Source organism: Eubalaena glacialis, chromosome 1 (assembly GCF_028564815.1).
Source record: "Eubalaena glacialis isolate mEubGla1 chromosome 1, mEubGla1.1.hap2.+ XY, whole genome shotgun sequence".
NCBI lineage: Eukaryota > Metazoa > Chordata > Mammalia > Artiodactyla > Balaenidae > Eubalaena > Eubalaena glacialis.
In genome coordinates this window covers 66,409,408-66,432,319 of record NC_083716.1, presented here as the reverse complement: position 1 = coordinate 66,432,319, position 22,912 = coordinate 66,409,408, and the positions used below count along the sequence as shown (strand labels likewise).

The 22,912-nt window shown below is 35.8% G+C and overlaps 1 protein-coding gene across 7 annotated transcripts in view; it reads right to left on the bottom strand.

Annotated features, from left to right (window-relative positions):
* The window catches only part of HERC4 (HECT and RLD domain containing E3 ubiquitin protein ligase 4), a 131,182-nt gene that overhangs the window by 23,851 nt on the left and 84,419 nt on the right, over positions 1–22,912 (bottom strand). For 5 of the 7 annotated variants that reach the window (XM_061197753.1, XM_061197767.1, XM_061197759.1 and 2 more), the window contains exons 15-18: positions 15,494–15,613; positions 3,706–3,804; positions 1,793–1,960; positions 1,423–1,566 (exon numbers count right to left, since the gene is read on the bottom strand). In XM_061197753.1, the coding sequence (XP_061053736.1) occupies positions 1,423–1,566; positions 1,793–1,960; positions 3,706–3,804; positions 15,494–15,613 (531 nt within the window). Of the gene's footprint in view, positions 1–1,422; positions 1,567–1,792; positions 1,961–3,705; positions 3,805–15,493; positions 15,614–22,912 lie in introns of those variants that run through there. The other 2 variants (XM_061197791.1, XM_061197810.1) reach the window with 2 other exon arrangements.

The following is a 22,912-nucleotide window of genomic DNA, read 5'->3' as shown; positions in this document are numbered from 1 at the left end:
CTGATCCCCTGTGCTGTCGAAAATCTGAGTATAATCTTATAGTCGGTCCTCCATCCTTAGATTCAACCAACTGAGGATCGTATAGTATCACAGTATGTATTTATTGAAAAAAATCTGCGTATAAGTGAACCTACACAGTTCAAACCTGTGTTGTTCAAGGGTCAACTGTATTTTCAGTTATCATAATATTGGTTGAAAGGTTGGTATTGTTAGGCAATAAATGTATAAGTCTGGAACATTTTATCACACCAAGTACACCAGGTAGCAAGGAAGCTACTAAACAGTATTAAGATTGTGTCAAAAGGACTCAGGTGCCGAGTTGAAGAGCTCTCCCTGGACAAAAATGGGATAATATTAATAAAGATAACAACTGCAATAGACTGAAAACATCAACTATGTTTAAGTCCATGAATATATAATAATATTCGAAAACAAAATCAAAAAATGAATTGTCACCACTGGAACATGCTAATTCTTTTGAAAAATAAGTAACTACAGAGAGAATTCTTTCCCATATGAACTGTACTAATAAGGATTAAATAGCAGACATGAGAAAATTTCTTTACATATAAGTATCCAAGCTACAAAAATGAAAAAGAAATGTTAGAATTAGAGTAGCACCATTTTGCCACCCTTAATAAATTAACTAGCCTAGGCACTGATCATCATGACTGCTAACATCACAAAGGACAGCCAGTCTCCTGGAAGAATAAATAAATAATACATCAAGGTTTTTAGAACAAATAGTAAATAATTCAAATTTCTTTCAACTCAGAGTTCTACAAACTGAACCATCCATTTCACTTACAGTTTCTAAATCAGGGGCCAGCAAACTTTTTCTGTAAAGGGGCAGACGGTAAATATTTTAGGCTTTGTTGGCCATAGGGGCTCGTTGTAACTCCCCACTCTGCCTCTGCCAGTTTTAGCTAGAAAGTAGCAATGGACAATATGTAAATGAGTAGGCACTGACTTTATGTGCTGGGAAGAACTTTCAGGGACTGTAGTTTGCTGAGTAGTTACCTCTGCCCTAAATTATAAGGTAGAGAAATCAATGATCCCTAATGATAAATTAATTCTCCCCAGAAGAAAAGTTCATCTGGTACTTATTCAATCCTCAAATCTAATTCAGCAGAACAGTCAACATCATTTTCAGGATGACCATTCCGTAATTTATTTTGCTAATCTGAAATGTGTGGTAAGCATTAATGTGTTCTGATGACTCTGAGTCCAAACGTTTGCAATTTTTAAAATTGTAATAAAGAAGACCTGTAAATAAAATGTTAGGTATCTAGTAATAACTCTTATTTATTACTGAGTTAAGCTGAAACATATAGGTATATATACATAGGTGTATATAGACAGACAGATAGATAGATAGATAGATAGATAGATAGAAGTAATTTAGACGGTTGGACTTTTTACCTTATCAGAAAACCAAATGAGCCTGGAATCTTCATAATACCTAAACATGCCATATTTAGGATCCAATAATTCCCTCATGATGAGCAAGAAGAATTCTTTGCGTACCCCTCCTGCATCAACAGCATCTTCTCCAACAAATATAACCTAAAATAGGTTAATGCAAACACTGAATGTAAAGTAGTGAACGTATATTCTGGAAACCCTACAACACGTTATTTATTATGAATAAAAGTGTGGCAATTAATAGCTAAAAATTTTTTAAGTATATACTTTTATTAAGATTCAAAGATACACTAAAAATGAACAGGAAAACTTTAAACATATTTTCTGAATAAAAGTTCCAATTATACAACAGAAAATGTTAAATTACCTTGAGTGGCTTTTTGTAGTCTATATTCTTTGTTTTCCTAAGGACTTCCATTGCATCTCCTACTATATTTTCTCTACGTACCACTAGAATTAAGCAAGGATTCACAGATTCAATCACTGGGAGAAAAAGAGAGGAGACGTTCTGTCTGTGGGCCTGGTCAATAGCCATCTAGAAAACAAAAGATTAAAAATTTAATAGCAATGCTATAAAGAAGCTGCTGTGACTGAATAAGCTAACCTCTAACCTACTAATTATAGATGTCCTATAATTCCTATACTACTGAATTCACACAGCACCTAACACAGTATTCAGCACAGCATCAGAGCTTAATAAACTGAGCATAAAGAGTATCCTTTTGAATTTTTTTCTAGTAATGTATAACTGATGATACCATTAAGCTAAGTAAGCATGGAACTGTAATAATTATGATAAATCTGAACACTGCTGTTTCTCAAAAAATAACTAGGATGGAGAGTGAGAAGAAAAAGAAAACAGCATTAAAACAAACCTTTAAAGAGAAAAAGAAACAGCCTGGCCAACTAAAAGGTTTATAGAAATTCATTTAGTAGAGTGATCACCATATATGCTCACAAACCAAGCATTTGGCTTTTACCATTTAAAGCTTTTATTTTTTTCCTATGATTTTCCTTGTGTTCTTAATTCTAAAATGGAATATCCTACATTGAAAGCACCAAGTGATTAACTTTTTTTTTTTTTTTTAATATTTATTGATTTATTTGGCTGCGCCAAGTCTTAGTTGCAGCACGTAGGATCTTTGTTGCCGCGTGTGGATCTTCTTTTTTTTAGTTGCAGCATGTGGGATTTTGTAGTTGCAGCATGTGGGATCTAGCTCCCTGACCAGGGATCGAACACTGGCCCCCTGCATTGGGAGCACAGAGTCTTAACCACTGGACCACCAGGGAAGTCCTGATTAACTTATCGTTTAACAAAGATTGCTAAAAAACTAGCAGTCTAGCTGTTAGTATAGAACCCTACAAAAATATTTATTTCTTCTGTTGATGAACATGGAAATAAGCACATCTCTAAAATTCCTCCTACTATTATTTATTGTTTAAATATATGGAAGAATTTAGAATAGTAAATGCATTTATTTTAAAGGAATAAAAATTGCCATCAAAATTGGGGGAGGGGTAATTTTTAAAAGCATTTTTGGAATATTAAGTGCTCAAGGTCTCATCTCATCCTTAGTCCTCAGCCTCTATAGTCTGATATTCTATACCAGAGGAAGAAACGCAAAAACTTTTAAATTTACAAGTTCAAATGATAAAGCAAACCTACTGTAGTCCTTCACGGTCATAATGTAAACTAGTTTTAAAAATTCTCATTATAAAGGAAAGAATGTTCAGCCTAAAGTGGGGGCGGGGCGGGGGGGAAGGAGAGTGGGGAGGAGGAAGAGGAGACGACCAACCTCAGGAAAGTACCTTATTTATTACTAAAACATTCTTCATGGACATTTCATACCCTCCTCCTAAAAAGTGATCAAATGCCTCCTACTTTAACATCACCTCACCTCTACTGATTTTCATCTTCTACCAGGTATATAAATAGGGAATATATAATAAAGCAAGATTTGAAACAAACCATTTTATCAAGTAAACTAGTCAAACTGTTTATAAAGATTGTATATTTCTATAATGAAAGAAGATTATACCATTTTTTAGATATAAAATGATAAAAATCTAAATTATAAGTATCCCTCATAAGAATACACATTTCACATGCAACAGTCCTCTTCATAGGTACCAAAGGTGCTTTGGTAAAAGTAGCTTTGCAAAAGACAGACCACAAAGGTACAAAATATCCCCAAAGACATTTCAAATACTTTAAAAAATCACCAGAGAAACAATTCAAAAACTACTCTCAAATTAAATTAGTACTATACAATATTTTACCTGCATCTGTAAGACTGCATCTGTTTGTAACAGAGTAGTTTTTGCTTGGGCGTCAAATACAAATGGATATGTGCAGATTGTAACAGGGATATCTGCCACCTAGAAATGAAAAATTAGTTTATTAGTACAAATTGGTTTGTAACTTACTTCTTGTAGGTACTGTCATTTCTTGTGTAAAGTTGATCATATTCTTGGTTTATTCACTTTTGTGTCATTCAGGAATTATAAATAAAATGTGGCTTATTTCTTTTTTTTTTAATTTTTGAATTTTATTTATTTTTTTATACAGCAGGTTCTTATTAGTTATCCATTTTATACATATTAGTGTATACATGTCAATCCCAATCTCCCACTTCATCACACCACCACCCCCCCCCCGCCCCGCCACTTTCCCCCCTTGGTGTCCATACGTCAAACGTGGCTTATTTCTAAATATAGAATTTTTACTGATAATTAGATGAGGCATTGGAATAACCCTAATTCCTAATTTTGGGAGAGAACTGTATACTTGAGAATCCATAAAATTGTAAATTACAGGTATCTTTTGCTTAACATATTAACTCCAAGTTTCAGTGAATTAGGCTGCAAATTTATTCTAAATGTGGGGCTCCTATGTTAAATACAGTACCCAGTTCTCATATGTTAGGGCTACTCTAGCAAGTGAGGCCAATGGTAAGCAATCTACTTATTCATTCAACAGATATTTACTGCCAGGTCATTAGGGGGACAACACTATTATGAGCCCAACAATCTGTTCATTCATTTAACTTACAAAATAAGCACGATTAGTATTATTATTTTCTGTCAATCTTCAAAGTTGATCAATAATAGTTGATCTATTATTACCATTATCAGACATTAGTCACCTTATCGACAATTATTTATCCTAGCAGGTAAAACATAGTGATTGATTGCTAAGTTTTTAACAGGGCAGAAAAATACAAAGAGAATTGCCAGTCACAGATCTTGCAGTTGGAGGATGTTATACTACCATATACCCAACAAAGCAAAATTTTTGTGCCAGCCCTGACACAGAGACCCTTCTTATTATAACGCTTCCAGTGAAGACTTAATACACCATGAAACAATCCTCTTCTTTTTAAGTTCTTAGAAAGTTCTTTATATTGAGTCTGAATCTGCATTTCTATACATCACTTTGCTTTCTATTTCAGTCTTCATTCTGCCCCTGCAGGGAAGTTTATATGGTTCAGATACTTCGTGCTGCCATGCTCTCCCTAGGTTTCCCACACTAAACATGCCCAGTTTTTCCAACCATCCTGAAAATAATATGGTTTCCAGCTCTACTCCATCCCAACCGCCTTCTTTTATTTTATTTATTTATTTATTAGGCTGTGCCGGGTCTTAGTTGCGGCATGTGGGATCTAGTTCCTTGACCAGGGATCAAACCTGGGCCCCCTGCATTGGGAGCATGGAGTCTTAACCGCTGGACCATCACGGAAGTCCCCAATAGCTTTTTTTTTTTTTTTTTTAATTTATTTATTTATTTATTTATGGCTGTGTTGGGTCTTCGTTTCTGTGCTAGGGCTTTCTCTAGTTGCGGCAAGTGGGGGCCACTCTTCATCGCGGTGCGCGGGCCTCTCACTATTGCGGCCTCTCTTGTTGCGGAGCACAGGCTCCAGACGTGCAGACTCAGTAATTGTGGCACACGGGCCTAGTCACTCTGCGGCATGTGGGATCTTCCCAAACCAGGGCTCAAACCCGTGTCCCCTGCATTGGCAGGCAGATTCTCAACCACTGCGCCGCCAGGGAAGCCCCCCAATAGCCTTCTTTTAAATGTATTTCAATTTGTCTAAGCCTCTTTCAACTATGGCCATCAAAAACAATGAAATTCATTCAATACTGCCCAATCAGTATAGAACACAAGACTATCAACTTGTTCTCAACATGTAAGACAATATGCTGAGCTACATTAACCCTTAAGTAAGTTATCATTCTTGGCTATTTCTCATATGACAAGTTTACCCTCCACCCTGTATTTGTGTCACTAACTAGCTATTGATGATAGAAAGTCTTTTTACTACTCTGAAACTCTAAAAGACTGAGATGATTTCTAAAGTCCCCTTTGGCTCCAAAACTCTTTGATTTCATAATTTTATGTGCTACTTCTATTTGAGGATGAGGAAGCAAACAACGTCAGGCCCATAGTTTAAAGCTACTTCTAAATGCTTCATTGGTTCAAGTGCTGTGAAAAAGCAAAGCAAATAACAAAACCTAAAGTCTATAACAGCAGTATAATACAACATTCCCAGGTGTTAAAAAGGTGGCTCAGGATTGTTGATTATGTAAGCCAAAGTGCCAGAACTTTATATATTAAGATAGTACATTAAACAAAGTGAAGAAGATGATCATACTGAAAGTTTATTCAATTTTATGGCCATTTTGAGTGTCAATTATTAGTTTAAAAATTGAAGATCATTCTACTTCTCTAACATAAAACATTTTCTGCCTTCTGGGTAGGCATTTGTGAAATTTTATAAGTTTGCTTTTTTGTATTCTGAGGACACCGTAAATTTTATACTGGAAGGTTTTAGGAGGATAGGAACTATTTTAAGACAAACATTGTTAAAAGGCATCATATAGGTGCAATGCTAACTAAAACAGAGGGTCTAATTTTCTTCAGAAAATTCCTCTGAAATGTTATACAGGGCAAGTTCTATACACTCATTAAAATATATATGTATATATACATATATATGTTTTAAAGTCACAAAAAAGAGGAACTTTGGGGTCTTCAATCACTTAAGACAAAACCGAGTATACCTTACTCTGAACATGAGACTTTATTACACCAAACTTACCTCAGTTAATCCATGGTTGACATCCTAAGACAGCAGTGCAGAATGTAACAGTAATGAGGAAAGAGCAACGTTAGTGTCCAAATTTAACTATTTCTATTCAAAGCAGCATTTCATTTATTTCGCTACAGCAGAATACTGAATTAATGAAGTAGACCAAAATAAATCTACAACAAAACTTACCCTTTCCACATATACCTGATATATCTATAGATGTAATAAGACCTTCGTTTCAGGTATCTTGTGATCATAAAATCATTGAGGCTTGAACATAATGAAATTTGGTTTCAGCAACTAAGTACACCATTTGCAGAATTTAGGTAGAACAGGGAAACTAATCCTAAGCCTAACTTGGTCTTCAAGAAATAATTTTATGGCCCAATCTCTCCACCTGGAAAATGGAGAAAATATCCCCCAGACTTTAAGACTTGGTTAATCTTGACAAAATATTTGAAAAGTGTTTAGTAGATTAAAATGCTATGTGCAAAGTGAGAAAATAAGCCATAACTGTTTTTATTCATCTGAAATAACCAGTGAAACACAGGTATCTTATATTAAGCGTTCTTTAACACTGAATTAGCTAAAATAAAAAGTACAAGACAGGGCATAGGGGTTGGTAAGTAGAAAGAAGAAATGAAGAGAGAAAGAGGTATTTATGAAGGATATAATAATGAAAATGATAATGAAAGCTTACCACTGCATTGAACAGAAATGCACAACACTTTCTTGAAGAAAGCTTTCACATATTCTCAGGGTATAGACTCAAATAAAGTGCTAGAATCTCCAAAAGTATGTTACTAAATTTGCAGATGGCACCTCGTATAGTGAGGAATTAATCTTACCCAAAGAGAGGTCTGATTTTGCCCTCAGCTACTGGGAGATGATCCACAGGACTTTGGAATGTCATACCTGGACAGGAGTATCTTTGTTTGCCTGGAGGCTCTGGGACATGTGGTTATCAGTTCTGCCTCCAGAAGGTCTAGAAAGTAAAGGTCAGCCACATGGGCAGTATGTGATGGAGCCTCAATAAAAACTCTGCGCACCAAGGCTCCAGTGAGCTTCCTTGGTTGGCAATACCCTGAGAGTACTGACACAGATGGATGCTGGGAAAATAACTTGTCCATGACTCCTCAGGGAGAGGAAAACAGAAGCTCAGCCTTTGGTACCTTTCCCAGACTCTACCCTTATGCACTTTTCCCCTTGGCGTTTTAATCTGTACTCTTTCCCTATAATAAACTACAAACGTCAATATAACAGTTTCCAGTTAGTTCTGTGAAGTCTTGTAGCAAATTACTGAACCTGAGAGTGGTTCTAGGAATCCTCTAACCTTGCAATTGGTATCAGAAGTGAAGGCAGTCTTGTGTGGACGATTCCCTCTAACTTTGTAATTGGCTAAATTCTTGCACGCCACAAGGGGTATCACTGGAAGTTTTAAGGTATTAGCAAACACTTAGGGTTTGTTCACTATATTGTGCTAAATAACGCCAAAGCAGTGTAAGCTTAAGTAAAATATGACTCTAACTTCCTGTTCTGAGAAAGGTAATTATTGATAATAGCTTCTTTCAAAAAATTCAGAGTACCAAGTTATCACTACATATGTGCCCCATTAGCAGTGTGAACAGAAGAATATATTTACAAGCTGTTCTGCAGAAAAAACCTTTTAGATTACACTCAGTTTAATTTAAAGCAATTTAACAGGAACAACTGAAATACTTTTATAGTATATCTTGTGGGATGTTTTTTAAAGTGCTATTACAACTAAGAAGGTGTGAATAAGCAAAGAAACACCTTTCAGTATTTTCTGACTACCTATGGCCAGCTTGAAAACTATATTTGATACCTGGTATCATGGAAGATGGATTTTATTCTTAATAATGAAACATTAATATATATGCACTTTTTTTATTGCTACATGTAAACAGATAAACGTTCTAGGCATATCATTTAGCACTTGGAAGCCAATAAGATAGTCAGAATTTATAGTGCAACTAAACCATATTAAAGCAGAACAAAAGTCTGATGGTAGAGACAGATGTGAGCTAGAAGGAATATGAAAAATAATGGGACATGTGGAAAACTTGGGAAAAGAGACTATTAGATATCAGGCAAAATGATTTACCTAGGGGAGAGGCATCAAAGGGAAAACCATATTAAGGCCATTATTAGAAATTTCAATTTAAGTGTTAAGGATCTAAGACAAAAGCTCAAACATTTAAAAAGAAAAAATGTAAATATGTAAAAAAGCAAGGATAAACTCCTCTGGGAAATATTAGAGTTGCAAGATAGTTGTTATATTAGTTGCAAGTCTAAATGAACCAAAGTAGTATTTCCAAGGAAAATTTAGAAGGAAAAAATGTGGTGGGGGGTGCGGACAGGATATTACAAAATACGTGAGGTCAATGAAAGGTCTATTGCTAAAAATATACCACATCATTCAATGTGTGACCTACTAGTGGCTCCAAATCCACATACTCAAGCACTAACTGTTGGCTGTTTGTAGACTGGGGGCCCTGAAATTAGGTCAAGGCATGCCTAATTTTAGTTACCCAATGTCCTAGAAACTTGAGTAAGAAAGGCCTAAAGGAATGTTCAAAAGTCAGGGTCTCATGGTCCAAAGCAGACTTACACTAAGGCTGCTTTTAACATCAATGGTTAATGATAGTTCTAGTTAGTTATAGACAAAAAAGATGCAACTCCTTGGCATGTTTTAGTTTCAACAAATTACTTATGGCAAAACATTGTATCATTGCTGGTGTCATCATTATTTAAGGGTATAACATAGGATTATTCTGAGGAGGTATAAATAGAGGATACCGAAGTTACTAAAGTAATTCAAATAAATATGAAAGGTGTTGGTGACTAGGCAGAAAAAAAAAGATACTTCTAAAACACGAAGAAAATGAAAAATAAACCAATATAACTTGGTAATTCAAGGCATAAGGAATCAGTCCAAGTGTCTGCAAAACATTAATGCCATTAAAAATGACAAGGGAACTTTAAAAAGCAAGTATGAACTTTCTGGGAAATATTACAGCTGCAAGGTTTATACTGCAAGTATTAAATGTATTGCAATATTAAAGAACACAAATGTATTTTAATTTCTTCATTTCATTAAATGAGGAAGAAACTCAAACCTAGAAAGTTAAGTACTGGCCTATCTTCCCAAAGCTGGTCTCCCTAGCTGTATGTCAGTCTATCTTCCTAGTCTGCTGATGAGCATGCCATGCTGTTAGCTCAGCACTGTCCGCAGTTAAGGTACAAAACCTTAATGCCACAGAAGAAACACAGTAATGATTTACAAACACAGCACAATTAATATTGAAATAAAATTTATGACTTAAAAAATATATAAAGTGTAATATCAAAGACTGTAAAAATGTCACCAATTTATCAAATTTATTTATTAGGACTTACTTTTATCTGACATGTCTTACATATAGGCATACACAGTTCTTGAAATAGTAGAATATGCACTTTAAAAAATGCTTAACTTGACTTTTAATTATAAGAGGCACAGACTCAGCACAGACCTTTCTACATTTTATTCTAAATTAATCAATTTTTACTAGATATATATCGATATGTATGTATAGTAACGAAAAGTATAAGAAAGGGAAGAAAAAAGAGCAAAGAGTTTAGTTGTAACCACTAAAGTTTTTTTTGTTTTTTTTTGTTTTTGTTTTTGTTTGGCCGCACCGTGCAGCTTGTGGGATCCTAGTTACCCAACCAGGGATCAAACCTGGCCCTCGGCAGTGAAAGCATGGAGCCCTGACTATTGGACCGCTAGGGAATTCCCCACTAAAGTATTTCTATAAACAATTTTAGAGCAAAGTTAAAAGAGGTTAGCAAATAAACTTAGACTAGTACCTAGAAAGTGGAGAAAAACATCAAATAGCAGAAGATAAAAAGAGAACTCATGTGCTCTTTTATTTTGCCAAGAAATTATTGTAGAGGGAGAAAAACAGATAAAAAGCAAAAGGAATCCAACTGAAAAAATTTCATACCCTAATATCAGAGTCTGGAAAAACAAACAAAACAGAGAAGCTTATATAGTAACCAGCAGGAGTAGGAGGATCAAGCAAAAACTTCATGGAAACATGAAAAGGGAAACAGATGAAACAGGATGGGAAAATGGAAGAGGATGAGGTGAAAAGTTAGTCTCAGCTGTACAAGAGTATATTACAAGGAATGCAAAGAATTTCACAGAATTACTTTTTAATGTTTAGAGACCAGGAAAGTATATACCTGACGGGTTCTTTTTTTTATCTTGTTTTTTTCCTTCTAGTTCTATTGAGATATAAATGACATACAGCACTGTGTTAGTTTAAGGTATATATTCCTGATGGATTCTTAAAATCCTTGACTGGGAAAGAAAGGAAATGGAGAAAGAAATCTCAACAGACTATGGCATAAAGAGAAATATAATAAAGGTAATATATAATAAAGGTAAAATAATTTCCTTGCAGTGTTTAGAACAAGGTAAAGTTTTACATATATACGTGTATATATTTATATATAAAATATGTGTGTATATATATAAATACAATTTATAGACATATTTCTTATAATTCATAGTAATTATCTTCTATCAAGGAATATTTTAAACTGTCACATGAAGGAATGGAATTATTTCAAGATCATAACTCTTGTTCAATAATGCTATACATATGTACATTGTATACATAGATATAAGCACGTATATATGTGTATATATGTCTATGTGCACATAAATACACATCTATATCATCACAAAACAGCATGTGAGTATCTTTAGGATAGACACTTTAAAACTTTACTAACTTTACTTACAGGGCCAACATGATGTTCAACCTAGTATTAAGACTAGTAATGCAAGCATGAATTCTATTAAACAGCCTCAGGAAAAGTCTTTATTGTTATATGTAAATGTGAAAGTGATCTGAACTCTCTCAAAGAAAGAAGCACCTTCAGATGTCATAATATAAATTAATAAACTAAAGAGTTAGTCAAAGACCTTCAAAGTAAATTGTCATCCTTCTATTTCCAGAAGACTAGAAGAACCCAAATCACGGATTCTAGATTCTGATTTCTAAGATGTGACATTAAGTCCACTATGCACATTAAAGAACAAGTTTCCACTGCCACAACCACCTATTCAATACCAGCCTGTCTATAAATGGAGAGAAAGGAAAAACATGTGGTTGAAAGAGTAGAGTAATAGAGAGCAATTTTTAAGTACAGCAACTTAGAAAGTCTAGAAATAAGAATGTGGTCCTCTACTGTCTCCCTCTTACCAGAAAACAGTAGCACTGAAAGAATTCCTAAGGAAATTCAATTTGATATCATCACAGATACATACCAAGAGGAGTTTGGATAAAAGCCTGCCAAGCTTAAAAGCAAACATTCAAACCACAGCATTTCCACGTAGCACAAGATTACTGCTAGCTTAAAAATCCTATTAGACTGGCATTTCTCTTAACTTGTTCAGAATACAAGTAGTTTATGACCTACATACCAGATAAAAATTCAGATGTCAAAGAACATCAGATCTAATTCACAGTGATCCAAGAGGATAGAACTCTCCAGGAGAGAGTGAAATGCTTAGTGAAATAAGTCAGACAGAAAGACAAACACTATATGATATCACTTACATGTGGAATCTAAAAAATAATACAAATGAATCTATATACAAAACAGAACAGACTCACAGACACAGAAAACAAACTTACGGTTATCAAAGGGGAGGGGGGAGGAGGGACAAATTAGGAGTAGGGGATTACAGCTATGAACTACTATACATTAAAATAGATAAGCAACAAGGATTTACTGTATAGCACAAGGAATTATATTCAATAAAAAAACCAAAAAGAAAATGTTGAGGTGGGATATGAAGCTAGGTGCTCTTATGTCACACTCCTTCCTTATCATATTTAGGTTGTGAGCTGAGATTCCTGATCAAGAGAACATAATCATCTTCCATATCAAATATTAACTTGATTATTAAATTTGTAGAGTTATAATTAATTTACCAATTTGTTATGCCTTAAGAATTCTTTTAAAAGCTATGTACCAGGAGTTTAGAACTAGTTTAGTGTTTGTATATATTTAAATAAGATAATCGTAAATAAGGTAAGTGAACACTAAGCTTCTTAAAGGAATTATTTTATTTTAAAAGGAGTCTATATAATCACTCCAGTCTCAAAAACACTGCTCAAAGACCTAGGGTATCTAGGTGGTGTATCAGGGTTTACATGCAAGTTTTTCGATAAAAAAAGTTCATTTTCTGAATCATCAGTTTTCCTCAATGGTAAATAATTTTAATTCCTTTTACATTGCAGTAAATATTTATTTATTTATTTATTTATCTTTGAATTTTATTTATTTATTTTTTTATACAGCAGGTTCTTATTGTTATCCATTTTATACATATTAGAGTATATATGTCAATCCCAATCTCCTAATTCATCACACCACCACCCCCCTGCAGTAAATATTTATGAAGCCCCAAATTTGCATTCTCTCGAAGATAAAATATGAGACTTCACACAAGTCCTGCAGAGGGAAAATTAATAACCTCAAGAAATATGTTTTTTCTCCTGTCTTAGGGGTTCACTGGAGGAAGAGTTTGAAAAGCTTTATCTAGGTGAGAGCTTTAGTTTAAATAGGGAAGAAAAAAGGAAATATTTATTCAAAACTTTCCAGAGGTCAAGTATTTTCTTTCTTAAAACCTGTTGTCCCTTGACTCCAGCTAACCACCCTACTTTTTTCACTCCCTCTTCTTCAGTGCAGAACTTCTTGAGAGTACTGCCTATGGCTTTTGTTCCCTATCCTCACCACTAAATTTCTCTTAAGCATACTTACTCTAGACTGGCATTATCAAGGTTACCAATGACCTTCACGTAACCAAATGCATTGATCAATTCTATGGTTTTATCCTATTTCTCAGCAGCGTTCAATATGGTTTCTCCTTCACTTTTCAATTTTGGTTTCCACAACTCTCTCCTAGTTTTCCTCCTATCTCTCTTAATCTCCTTTGTTGATTTCTCTCCTTTCCTCATCTCATATCCAGCAGCAATTCTTGGCCGTTTTACCTCCAAGAGGTACCCAAGGCCATTTCCATCTTCCATCTATACAACTACCAATCCTAGTCAAACCCATCATTTTCTCTCCCCTAATCTACTCCACTCCCCTCACTCTATCTTCCACACAGCTGACAGAGTGGTTATTTCAGAATATAAATTACACTGTACAGTATTCACTCCCTGCTTAACACCCTCCAACGGCTTACCATAACACTTCAGATAAAATCCATGTTCCCGATCCTAATTTACTAAACCTTCCATGATCTGGCACCTGCCCAATTCTCTGATCCTTTCCCAGAACTCTCCCCATTCCCGTATTTTAGCCATACTGGCCTTTTTCTATTCTTCAAACATGTCAAGCTTGCTCTCACCTAAGGTCTTTTAGTAGATGTAATTTTCCCTGAAATTTTCTTTGCTCTGATCTTACATGGCTGCTTTTTGTCATTTAGATTACAGATCATACTTCATTAGACAAGACTTTTCTGATCATCCAATCACAAGAAACCATCCTGTCTTTATTACCTTCTCTTATTTTAATTCTCTATATAGTGCATATTATAAGCTTGTTTTTTTTTTTTTTGCTTTACTTGATTACTATCCATCTTGCCCACTAGATTATAAGTTTCATGAGAACAGGGCCTTATCCATCTGGTTAATCACTGTATTTCTTATACCTAAATAAGTGCCTGTTACAAAGGAGAGTCTTAATAAGTATTTGTTGAATAAGCAAATGAGCAGACATAAATCTGTAGGATGTTTGTAAACCTGACTGAGCCTCCTAGTGATTCTGCAGGAAAAAATAAAATCAACAAATCTCTCCCAATCCAGATCCAAGTATCTAGGGAAGCAAAGATATTCTAGAAGTGACCTGATTCCTATAGGTAAGAGCATCCTAAAAACAGCATGCACTAACTGCACTGCCATTCAAAAACTACTGTACTTTTAAGTGCCTACTAGACATATTTGAGATACTGTAAGAAGTGCTGGTGAATAAACTGACAGAGTGCCTATCCACAAGGAGCTTGCAGTTGGTACCTAGCAAGCAATGAAAGGCTATTCACCTTCCTAGAACTGCTACATGCATATTGCTTAAATTACCTGCTTCAGGGGTGGAAAAGTTGGGCTTAAGTATATTATAATGGTTAGCAAATAAGAGTACTAAACCTGTTTTATATCTAGCTGCTTACCCATTTCTATACTGAAATTTTGTGTGACTAATTAAAGTTTTATAAGACTATGATATTAGTTTTATTTTTATTTTTTTGGCCATGCGGCACGTGGGATCTTAGTTCCCTGACCAGCGATCGAACCCTCACCCCCTGCGGTGGAAGCGCAGAGTCTTAACCACTGGACCGCCAGGGAAGTCCCTATGCTATTATTTTAATTAAGTATCTAGTTATTAGAGACTTAGCCACATGGAAAGAAATATGTGGCACTTGTGGAGGTATGCCAAAAAACTGAAATCAAATTAAGCACATAAAAGGGGAAAAATAAAAACTAGAATCAACGGTACCACAGCTCACTTCTGGTAGTTCTGAGGCACCGATCTCACAATTTTAATACGTTCTTAGAGTTCAAGTATCAGAGACTCCAGTATCCTCAACATCAGAGAATTAAGAGACAACCTCATGCAAAATAAATGAGACTTAGAAAAATAAGTCATATTTGCATTTTTCTGTAGAAAAGTGTAATCTATCTCTTTGGTTTGGCTTTGGTATAAGAGCAGAATGCTTACTTATAAATACTGCATAATATATAGCTGCTCCTTTGCAATATGTTTTTATTTAAAAAATGAGCTCTGAATAAAAGCTCTGAAAAAGCTTCATTGTTTCAAAAATACACAATTGTTCCTTTTGTATTAGAACAAATGATACATAAAAATGAAATCATAAAATGCAATAGGAAACATACCATTCCATAGGCCTGCTGTTGGACCCAGTTGATATAATCATTCCGTATGTCTATCAGTTCTTGTACTTCATGTATATAAAATTTATCATATTGTATAATCTGTCCAGTTTTCTCATTTACCTACAAAAAACAAAAATGTAATTAACATTAAATTTAACCAGTACCTAAGAAAGAGACTGAAAAATGTTTAAATAGAAAAAGGTTTGAGATTTCTTAGTTATTTTCTCTTCCTATAAAAGAATAATTTACTGAGTGCCTACCGTATGCAAAATGCTAGTTAAGTGCTATGGGAAACACAAAGATATATAAGATGTGATATCTGTATTTAGTACCTCAAAATCTATTAAAAAAGATTTATGTAACCACCACACAATAGGAGATATGTACCATAAGTATATATAGTATACAAAGACTAGAAACTATAAAGTCTTCTGGTTGGGAATGGGACTTAAATAATAGTAAGAATAGCTAATGCTTGTTAACCGTCACTCAATAGTGGCATCTGATTATAATAAACTAAGAGGATGACATTTGGGTAGGATGTGAAAAATGAAGACAGTGCAAATTACCATCCTAGAAATTACTTACTAATTACAAAAGGAAAAACAAGCCTTAACAGTGGAGACCACCACCTTAACTGAGTGATCGAACTAACCACTACCCATACTGGGACAATCAAATATTACGTTCCTGCTGGGACTTCCCTGGCAGTCCAGTGGTTAAGACTCCGCGCTTCCACTGCAGGGGGCGCAGGTTCAATCCCTGGTCAGGGAACTAAGATCCCACGTGCCTCGAAGCACGGCCAAAAAAAAAAAATTTTTTTTCCTGCTGATATAATGCAACAGGAAGTACAGACATTATCTGTGAACCAAGAAAATGTCTAACCTGAATCTAGTCAAGTCCTTGATTTAAATTCCAGTTTATAGGAAATACAGGAAAAGAGGAACAAGTTAAATATCATTATAAGGAAATAGACGATTATCCTAATTGTAGGAACTTTACAAGAAGACTGGCCAGGACTCTCCAAAAAGTCAAGGTAATAAGATCGAAAGGTGGGGGTTATTCTAAATTAAAAGAAACTAGAGGAGTTCTAGTGCTGGATATGGCAGAGTACTTTGTATCAGACTAATCCTCCTGACAATAACAGTTATAATCTCTGGACAGTATATAAAAAAACCAACTATTTAAAAACACTGGAGATCAACCCAAAGCAGGCAGAAACAAGAATGAACACAATCTCTGAAAGAAGGAAAGCACATGTTGAGAACCACATTTTTTTTTTAACATGGGAGTACTTCCAAAGCAGCATAAGGGATAGGGGATGCAGCACATGCAGAAAGCAACAGTTTTATCAGACAGAGAAGTGTGAGATCGAAGCTGCCAACATGGCAGACAATGAGGAAGAAAAATCCCAGAAAGGAATCCTGAGGACAAAGCCCCAAAATCTGCATGTAAATCCCCCCCACGTCTTTGGCTAACTCTTAAACCATGAAAGCACAAGTGAGATATGGGGTGGGGGGACAGGGACGGACAACGCCCCAACAGAAAGCAGCAACTGGAAGGCTACTCTCAGAGTACATTTCAAGACAAGCATCTCCAGAGGGAAAAAAGGTACATTTCATAATGATAAAAGAATTAATTTATCAAGAAGTTATGACAATCCCAAATAACAGCGCTTCAAAATACAAGGAAAAATTGACAGAACCACCATCATCATTAGAAGTTTTAACACCCCTCTCTTGGTAACTGATTTACAAAAAAAAAAAAAAGAAGGGCAAAATCAGTAAGTAAGGAAGATTTGAACATCAATTTCAACCAACTTGAACTCGTTGCCAGAAGGGAGGGAGGTGGGGGCAGGAGAGAAATAGGTGAAGGAGATAAAGAGGTACAAACTTTCAGTTATGAAATAAATGAGTCACAGGTATGAAAGTATACAGTGTGGGAAATATAGTCAATAATTATGCAATATCTTTGTATGGTGACAGATGACAACTAGACTTACCATGGCAATCATTTTGAAATGTATAGAAATATCAAATTATGTTTTGTACCAGGAACTAATATAGTGTTGTAGGTCAACTGTACTTCAAAAACAAACTCATAGAAAAGGAGATCAGATTTGTGGTTACCGGAGGTGGGGGTTGGGGGAGGGGGAAGTGGATGAAGGGGGTCAAAAGGTACCAACTTCCAGTTATAAGATAAATAAATACTAGGGATGTAACGTAAAACAACATAAATATAGTTAACACTTCTGTATGTTATATGTATGAAAGTTGTTAAGAGAGTAAATCCTAAGAGTTCTCATCACAAGGAAAAAAATTTTTTTCTATGTCTTTAATGTTGTATCTGTATGAGATAATGGATGTTGAGTAAACTTATTGTGGTAATCATTTCATAATGTATGTAAGTCAAATCATTATTGCTGTACACCTTAAACTTATACAGAGCTATATGTCAGTTATATCTCAATAAAATGGAAAGAAAAAAATAGAACATTCCACCCAGTAATTGTACATGGAATGTTCACTAACATATCATAACCCGGACCATACAACAAGCCTTAATAAATATCTTTAAAAGAATCCAATGTATACAAAGTATGTTCTTTGACCACAACAGAAATAAACTAAAAGTCAATAACAAAAATATATTTGGAAAATCCTAGAAAATTGGCAATTAAAACACTTCTAAATTACCCCAAACTTTCCTTGTATCCATCAGAGAGCTAAAGTCCCAAGATAACCAAGTAGCCTGAAGTCCAAGGATGGACAGATACTTCCAAAGAAATGGGTCACCATGGCAGAGCAAGAGGAAGTTTAGCACTGTCATACAAGCAGCGAAGAAGAAATCAGCTAAAATTCTAAGAAACTGCTTAAGGCTGAGTATGGGATAACTTCAGAGGATAAAACCCCCGGGAGCCTCAGACAGTTTGCACTCACTCATAGACTCTTGCCACAGACCTCTACTGGGTGCCCAGGAGGATGAGTGGAAACACGGCAGGAGATCAAGAGACTCTCTCAGTGGTGCAAGGCATTGGCTGCCTCTGTGAGAAAGAAACAAGGCCTACCACCCTGTCCAGATCCTTCTCTCACATAGAGAAAGCAAAAACTTTAAGCCACTGAGGAAGGGGAAGCAAATTCTATGCCATGTTGCTGGAGGAGGGGAAAAATCCTCAATCCCTGGGAAGAAGGGGGACAAGAACTGTCCTGAGCCCAGAATCTGGTATCAGTAGCACTAGAGGCTCTCTACTGCTGGGGGTGGGAGCAGAAACTCTGAGAAAATCCCATCCCCGAGACCCTGGTACACACCCAGCTATCTACCTAAGACCAACACTGTACCACAATAACAAAGAACCTTTTCTGTCTCTTCTCTTCTACCAATCTTGAAAGCACTAAGTAACAAGCAACACCAGCTCACCACTGAGGAGGGGCAAAAGTGGGGAGAGAAACCCCTCTTTGGAGCAGGCATGCAGAGTGAAGCACAAACACTGAGAAGAAATCTTTGACATTTCACCTTCACCTTAAGCATCAGACAATATTAGAGGAATCTGAGGTCTCCGGTGCAATGAAGTTAACTATAGCAAACTAAAAACTCAATTCCAGTTCAACTGCAGATTAGATTGGCTTAAATCCCTACACTAACAACCACATAAGAGGTATACACATACAGGATTTAAATCTAATTACTTCAGCGCCCACTATTTTAGACAACCAAAAATTGTGAGACATATCAAAAAGCAAATAAGTAAATAAAACAAAGACCACATAAAAAAGTCTAGAGACAAAGTAATCAACAGAGCCAGACTCAGAGATGACTTAATGAAAATAAAAACACAACACATCAAAATCTGTGGAATTCTGGTAAAGCAGAGCATAGAAGGAAACTTATAGCATTAAATGATGTTAGAATAAATGGTCTAAAATCAATGATCTAATAAGCCTCGGCTCAGGAATTTCCTGGTGGTCTAGTGGTTAGGACTCAGCACTTTCACTGCCATGGCCTGGGGTTCAATCCTGCACGCTGCATGGCACAGCACCACCCCCCCAAAAAAAGCCTCAGCTTTAAGAACCTGGAAAATGATAATCAAATTAAGGACAAATCAAGTAGAGGAAAGGAAAGATATGAAACAGAAAACATAAATTACACTCTATTTTTTAAATTTAATATTAAATTTTTAAATTTCCCAAAAGAAAACTCCAGGCCAAGATAGCTTCACTGGTGAATTCTATCAAACATTTAAGGAAGAAATAATACCAATCTTTTTTTTTTTTCCCCCAAGAGGTGACATATCTAAGTGGTTTTGTTTGTTTGTTTTAAATTATATATATATTTATTTATTTATTTTTGGCTGCGTTGGGTCTTCGTTGCTGTGCGCGGGCTTTTCTCTATTTGCGGTGAGTGGGGGCTACTCTTCGCTGCAGTGCACGGGCTTCTCATTGCAGTGGCTTCTCCTGCTGCAGAGCACGGGCTCTAGGCGCATGGGCTTCAGTTAGTTGTGGCACATAGGCTCAGGAGTTGTGGCTCACAGGCTCTAGAGTGCAGGCTCAGTAGTTGCGGCGCACGGGCCCAGCTGCTCTGCAGGCATGTGGGATCTTCCTGGACCAGGGCTTGAACCCGTGTCGCCTACACTGGCAGGAGGATTCTTAACCACTGTGCCACCAAGGAAGTCCCAATAATACCAATCTTAAACAAACTCAGAAAACAGAGAAAGATAGATCATTTCTTAATTCACTTTATGAATTAGGATAACCCTGATACTAAAAAGCTGATGAGAAACAAAACTGACCAGAACAACATCCCTCATGAACACAGACATAAAACCCTCAACAAAATATGAGCAAATTAAATCCAACAATATATATAAAATAATATAAAATGTCCAAGTGGAGTTTATCCCAGGAATGCAAGACTGGTTTAACATTCAAATATAAATGAATTTCACTAAATTTCAGAAAAAAAGCAAAATAAATAAATAAAATTGTTCATCTCAATAGATGCAGAAAAAAGTATCTAACAAAATTCAACATCCCTTCATAATAAACACACTCAGCAAACCTGGAATAGAAGGGAACTTCTTCAACAGATAAAGCCCACCTTAAAACAAAACAAAACAAAAACACAACTCTAAAGCTAACATCATACTTATGGGTAAAATATTAAATGCAAACAGATAAACAGATAAACCCCACCTTAAAACAAAACAAAACAAAAACACAACTCTACAGCTAACATCATACTTATGGGTAAAATATTAAATGCTTTCTTTCTAAGATGAAGAATTAGACAAGAATGTCCACTGCAACCACTTATATTCAACACTGTACTGGGAAGTCTTAGCCAATAAAATAAGGCAAGAAAATAACATGACTGTGTACATAAAAAATCCAAATGAATCTATAAGAGAAATATTAATTTATCAAGGTCATAGAGTACAAGGTGAAAACTCAACTAAATTTCACCACACTAACAACAGAAACTCAACTAAATTTCTCCATGCTAGCAACAATCAGAAAACAAAAAATTTTAATTATCATTTACAATAGCATCAAAAACATAAGATAGAGTTGAGCAGCTGTAACAGAAACCATGCGGCTCACAAAGTATAAAATATTATTATCTAGCCCTTTACAGAAAAAGTCTTCAGATCCTTGCCCTACAGCCAAACTCTTTCTACCAAAAAAGAAAACATACCCAATAATTACACACAAAAACTCATTGGCTTTTCCCTCTCCAATATTTATGTTTATAAATATATACATTAACTTTTATATTACATTGGACACTTAAAAAATTTAGTGACTCTTGGGACTTCCCTGGTGGCGCAGTGGTTAAGAATATGCCTGCCAATGCAGGGGACACAGGTTCAAGCCCTGGCCGGGAAAGATCCCACATGCCACGGAGCAACTAAGCCCGTGAGCCACAACTACTGAGCCTGAGCGTCACAACTACTGAGCCCACGTGACACAACAACTGAAGCCCATGTGCCTAGAGCCCATGCTCCACAACAAGAGAAGCCACTGCAATGAGAAGCCCACACACCACAATGAAGAGTAGCCCCCACTCGCTACAACTAGAGAAAGTCTGCACGCAAGCAACAAAGACCCAACGCAGCCATAAACAAACAAACAAATAAATAAATTTATTTAAAAAAATTTTAGTGACTCTTGTTGAAAATGATTCACATGCCACTGACCTCTGATATATACTTTTCTTTATCTGGAATATTTATTATTTTTAAAGGTAAATTTTCTTTCACCAATAGCAACCAGTGTTGCAGTTTTTACATCCTGCAGATATGACATATGTTTTTGAAAAGAAATGCTATGTTAGAATAAAAACTAACAATTTAGAAATCAAGTTTGGTTCAGGAACAAACATATTTCAGTCAAGCTTAAGACTTGGTGGGAAATGATGGCTGATAGTTAATTCAGACACAGTGATTTAATAACTAAAGATAAAATCAGTTAATACTGCTTTAAAAATAGGGAAATTAGGCACTGAACAGAAGACTGATCCAAAAGACGTGGATATAGATTTACATATAAAATCAAGTTTTAAAAAAATATATAAAAATACATTTGTATGGTAGGTAAGATTGACAAGACATTATTTTCTTCAGGAAGTCTTTTTTAATTCTTCCGAGTTATGTGCCCTCCTATGTGTTTTCATAGCACCCTTCATTTTCCTTAATCTAGCACTTACCATGCTGTATCATAAATGCTTACTTACTTGTATTATACAACTGTTCTACATTTATAATCTTTTTTTTTAAAGCATTTTAAAAAATATTGATTTATTTGGCTGCACCAGGTCTTAGTTGCGGCACTCGGGATCTTCATTGCGGCACACGGGATCTTTTTTTTTTTTTTTTAAAGAGAAAGTCTTTTTTTTTTTTTTTTTAATTTTTATTTATTTATTTATGGCTGTGGTGGGTCTTCGTTTCTGTGCGAGGGCTTTCTCTAGTTGTGGCAAGTGGGGGCCACTCATCATCACGGTGCGCAGTCCTCTCATTATCGCAGCCTATCTTGTTGCGGAGCACAGGCTCCAGACGCGCAGGCTCAGTAATTGTGGCTCACGGGCCTAGTTGCTCCGCGGCATGTGGGATCTTCCCAGACCAGGGCTCAAACCCGTGTCCCCTGCATTGGCAGGCAGATTCTCAACCACTGCGTCACCAGGGAAGCCCACACGGGATCTTTAGTTGCAGCATGTGGGATCTAGTTCCCTGACCAGGGATCGAATTCAGGCCCCTGCACTGGAAGCGTGGAGTCTTAGCCACTGGACCACCAGGGAAGTCCCTACATTTATAATCTTAACAAGGGCAGAAATCACGTCTTTTCCTTGTCACTGCATCACTACTGTTTAGTACCATGATAAGCACATAATAGGCACTCAGTAAATATTTGTAAAATGAATAAAAAA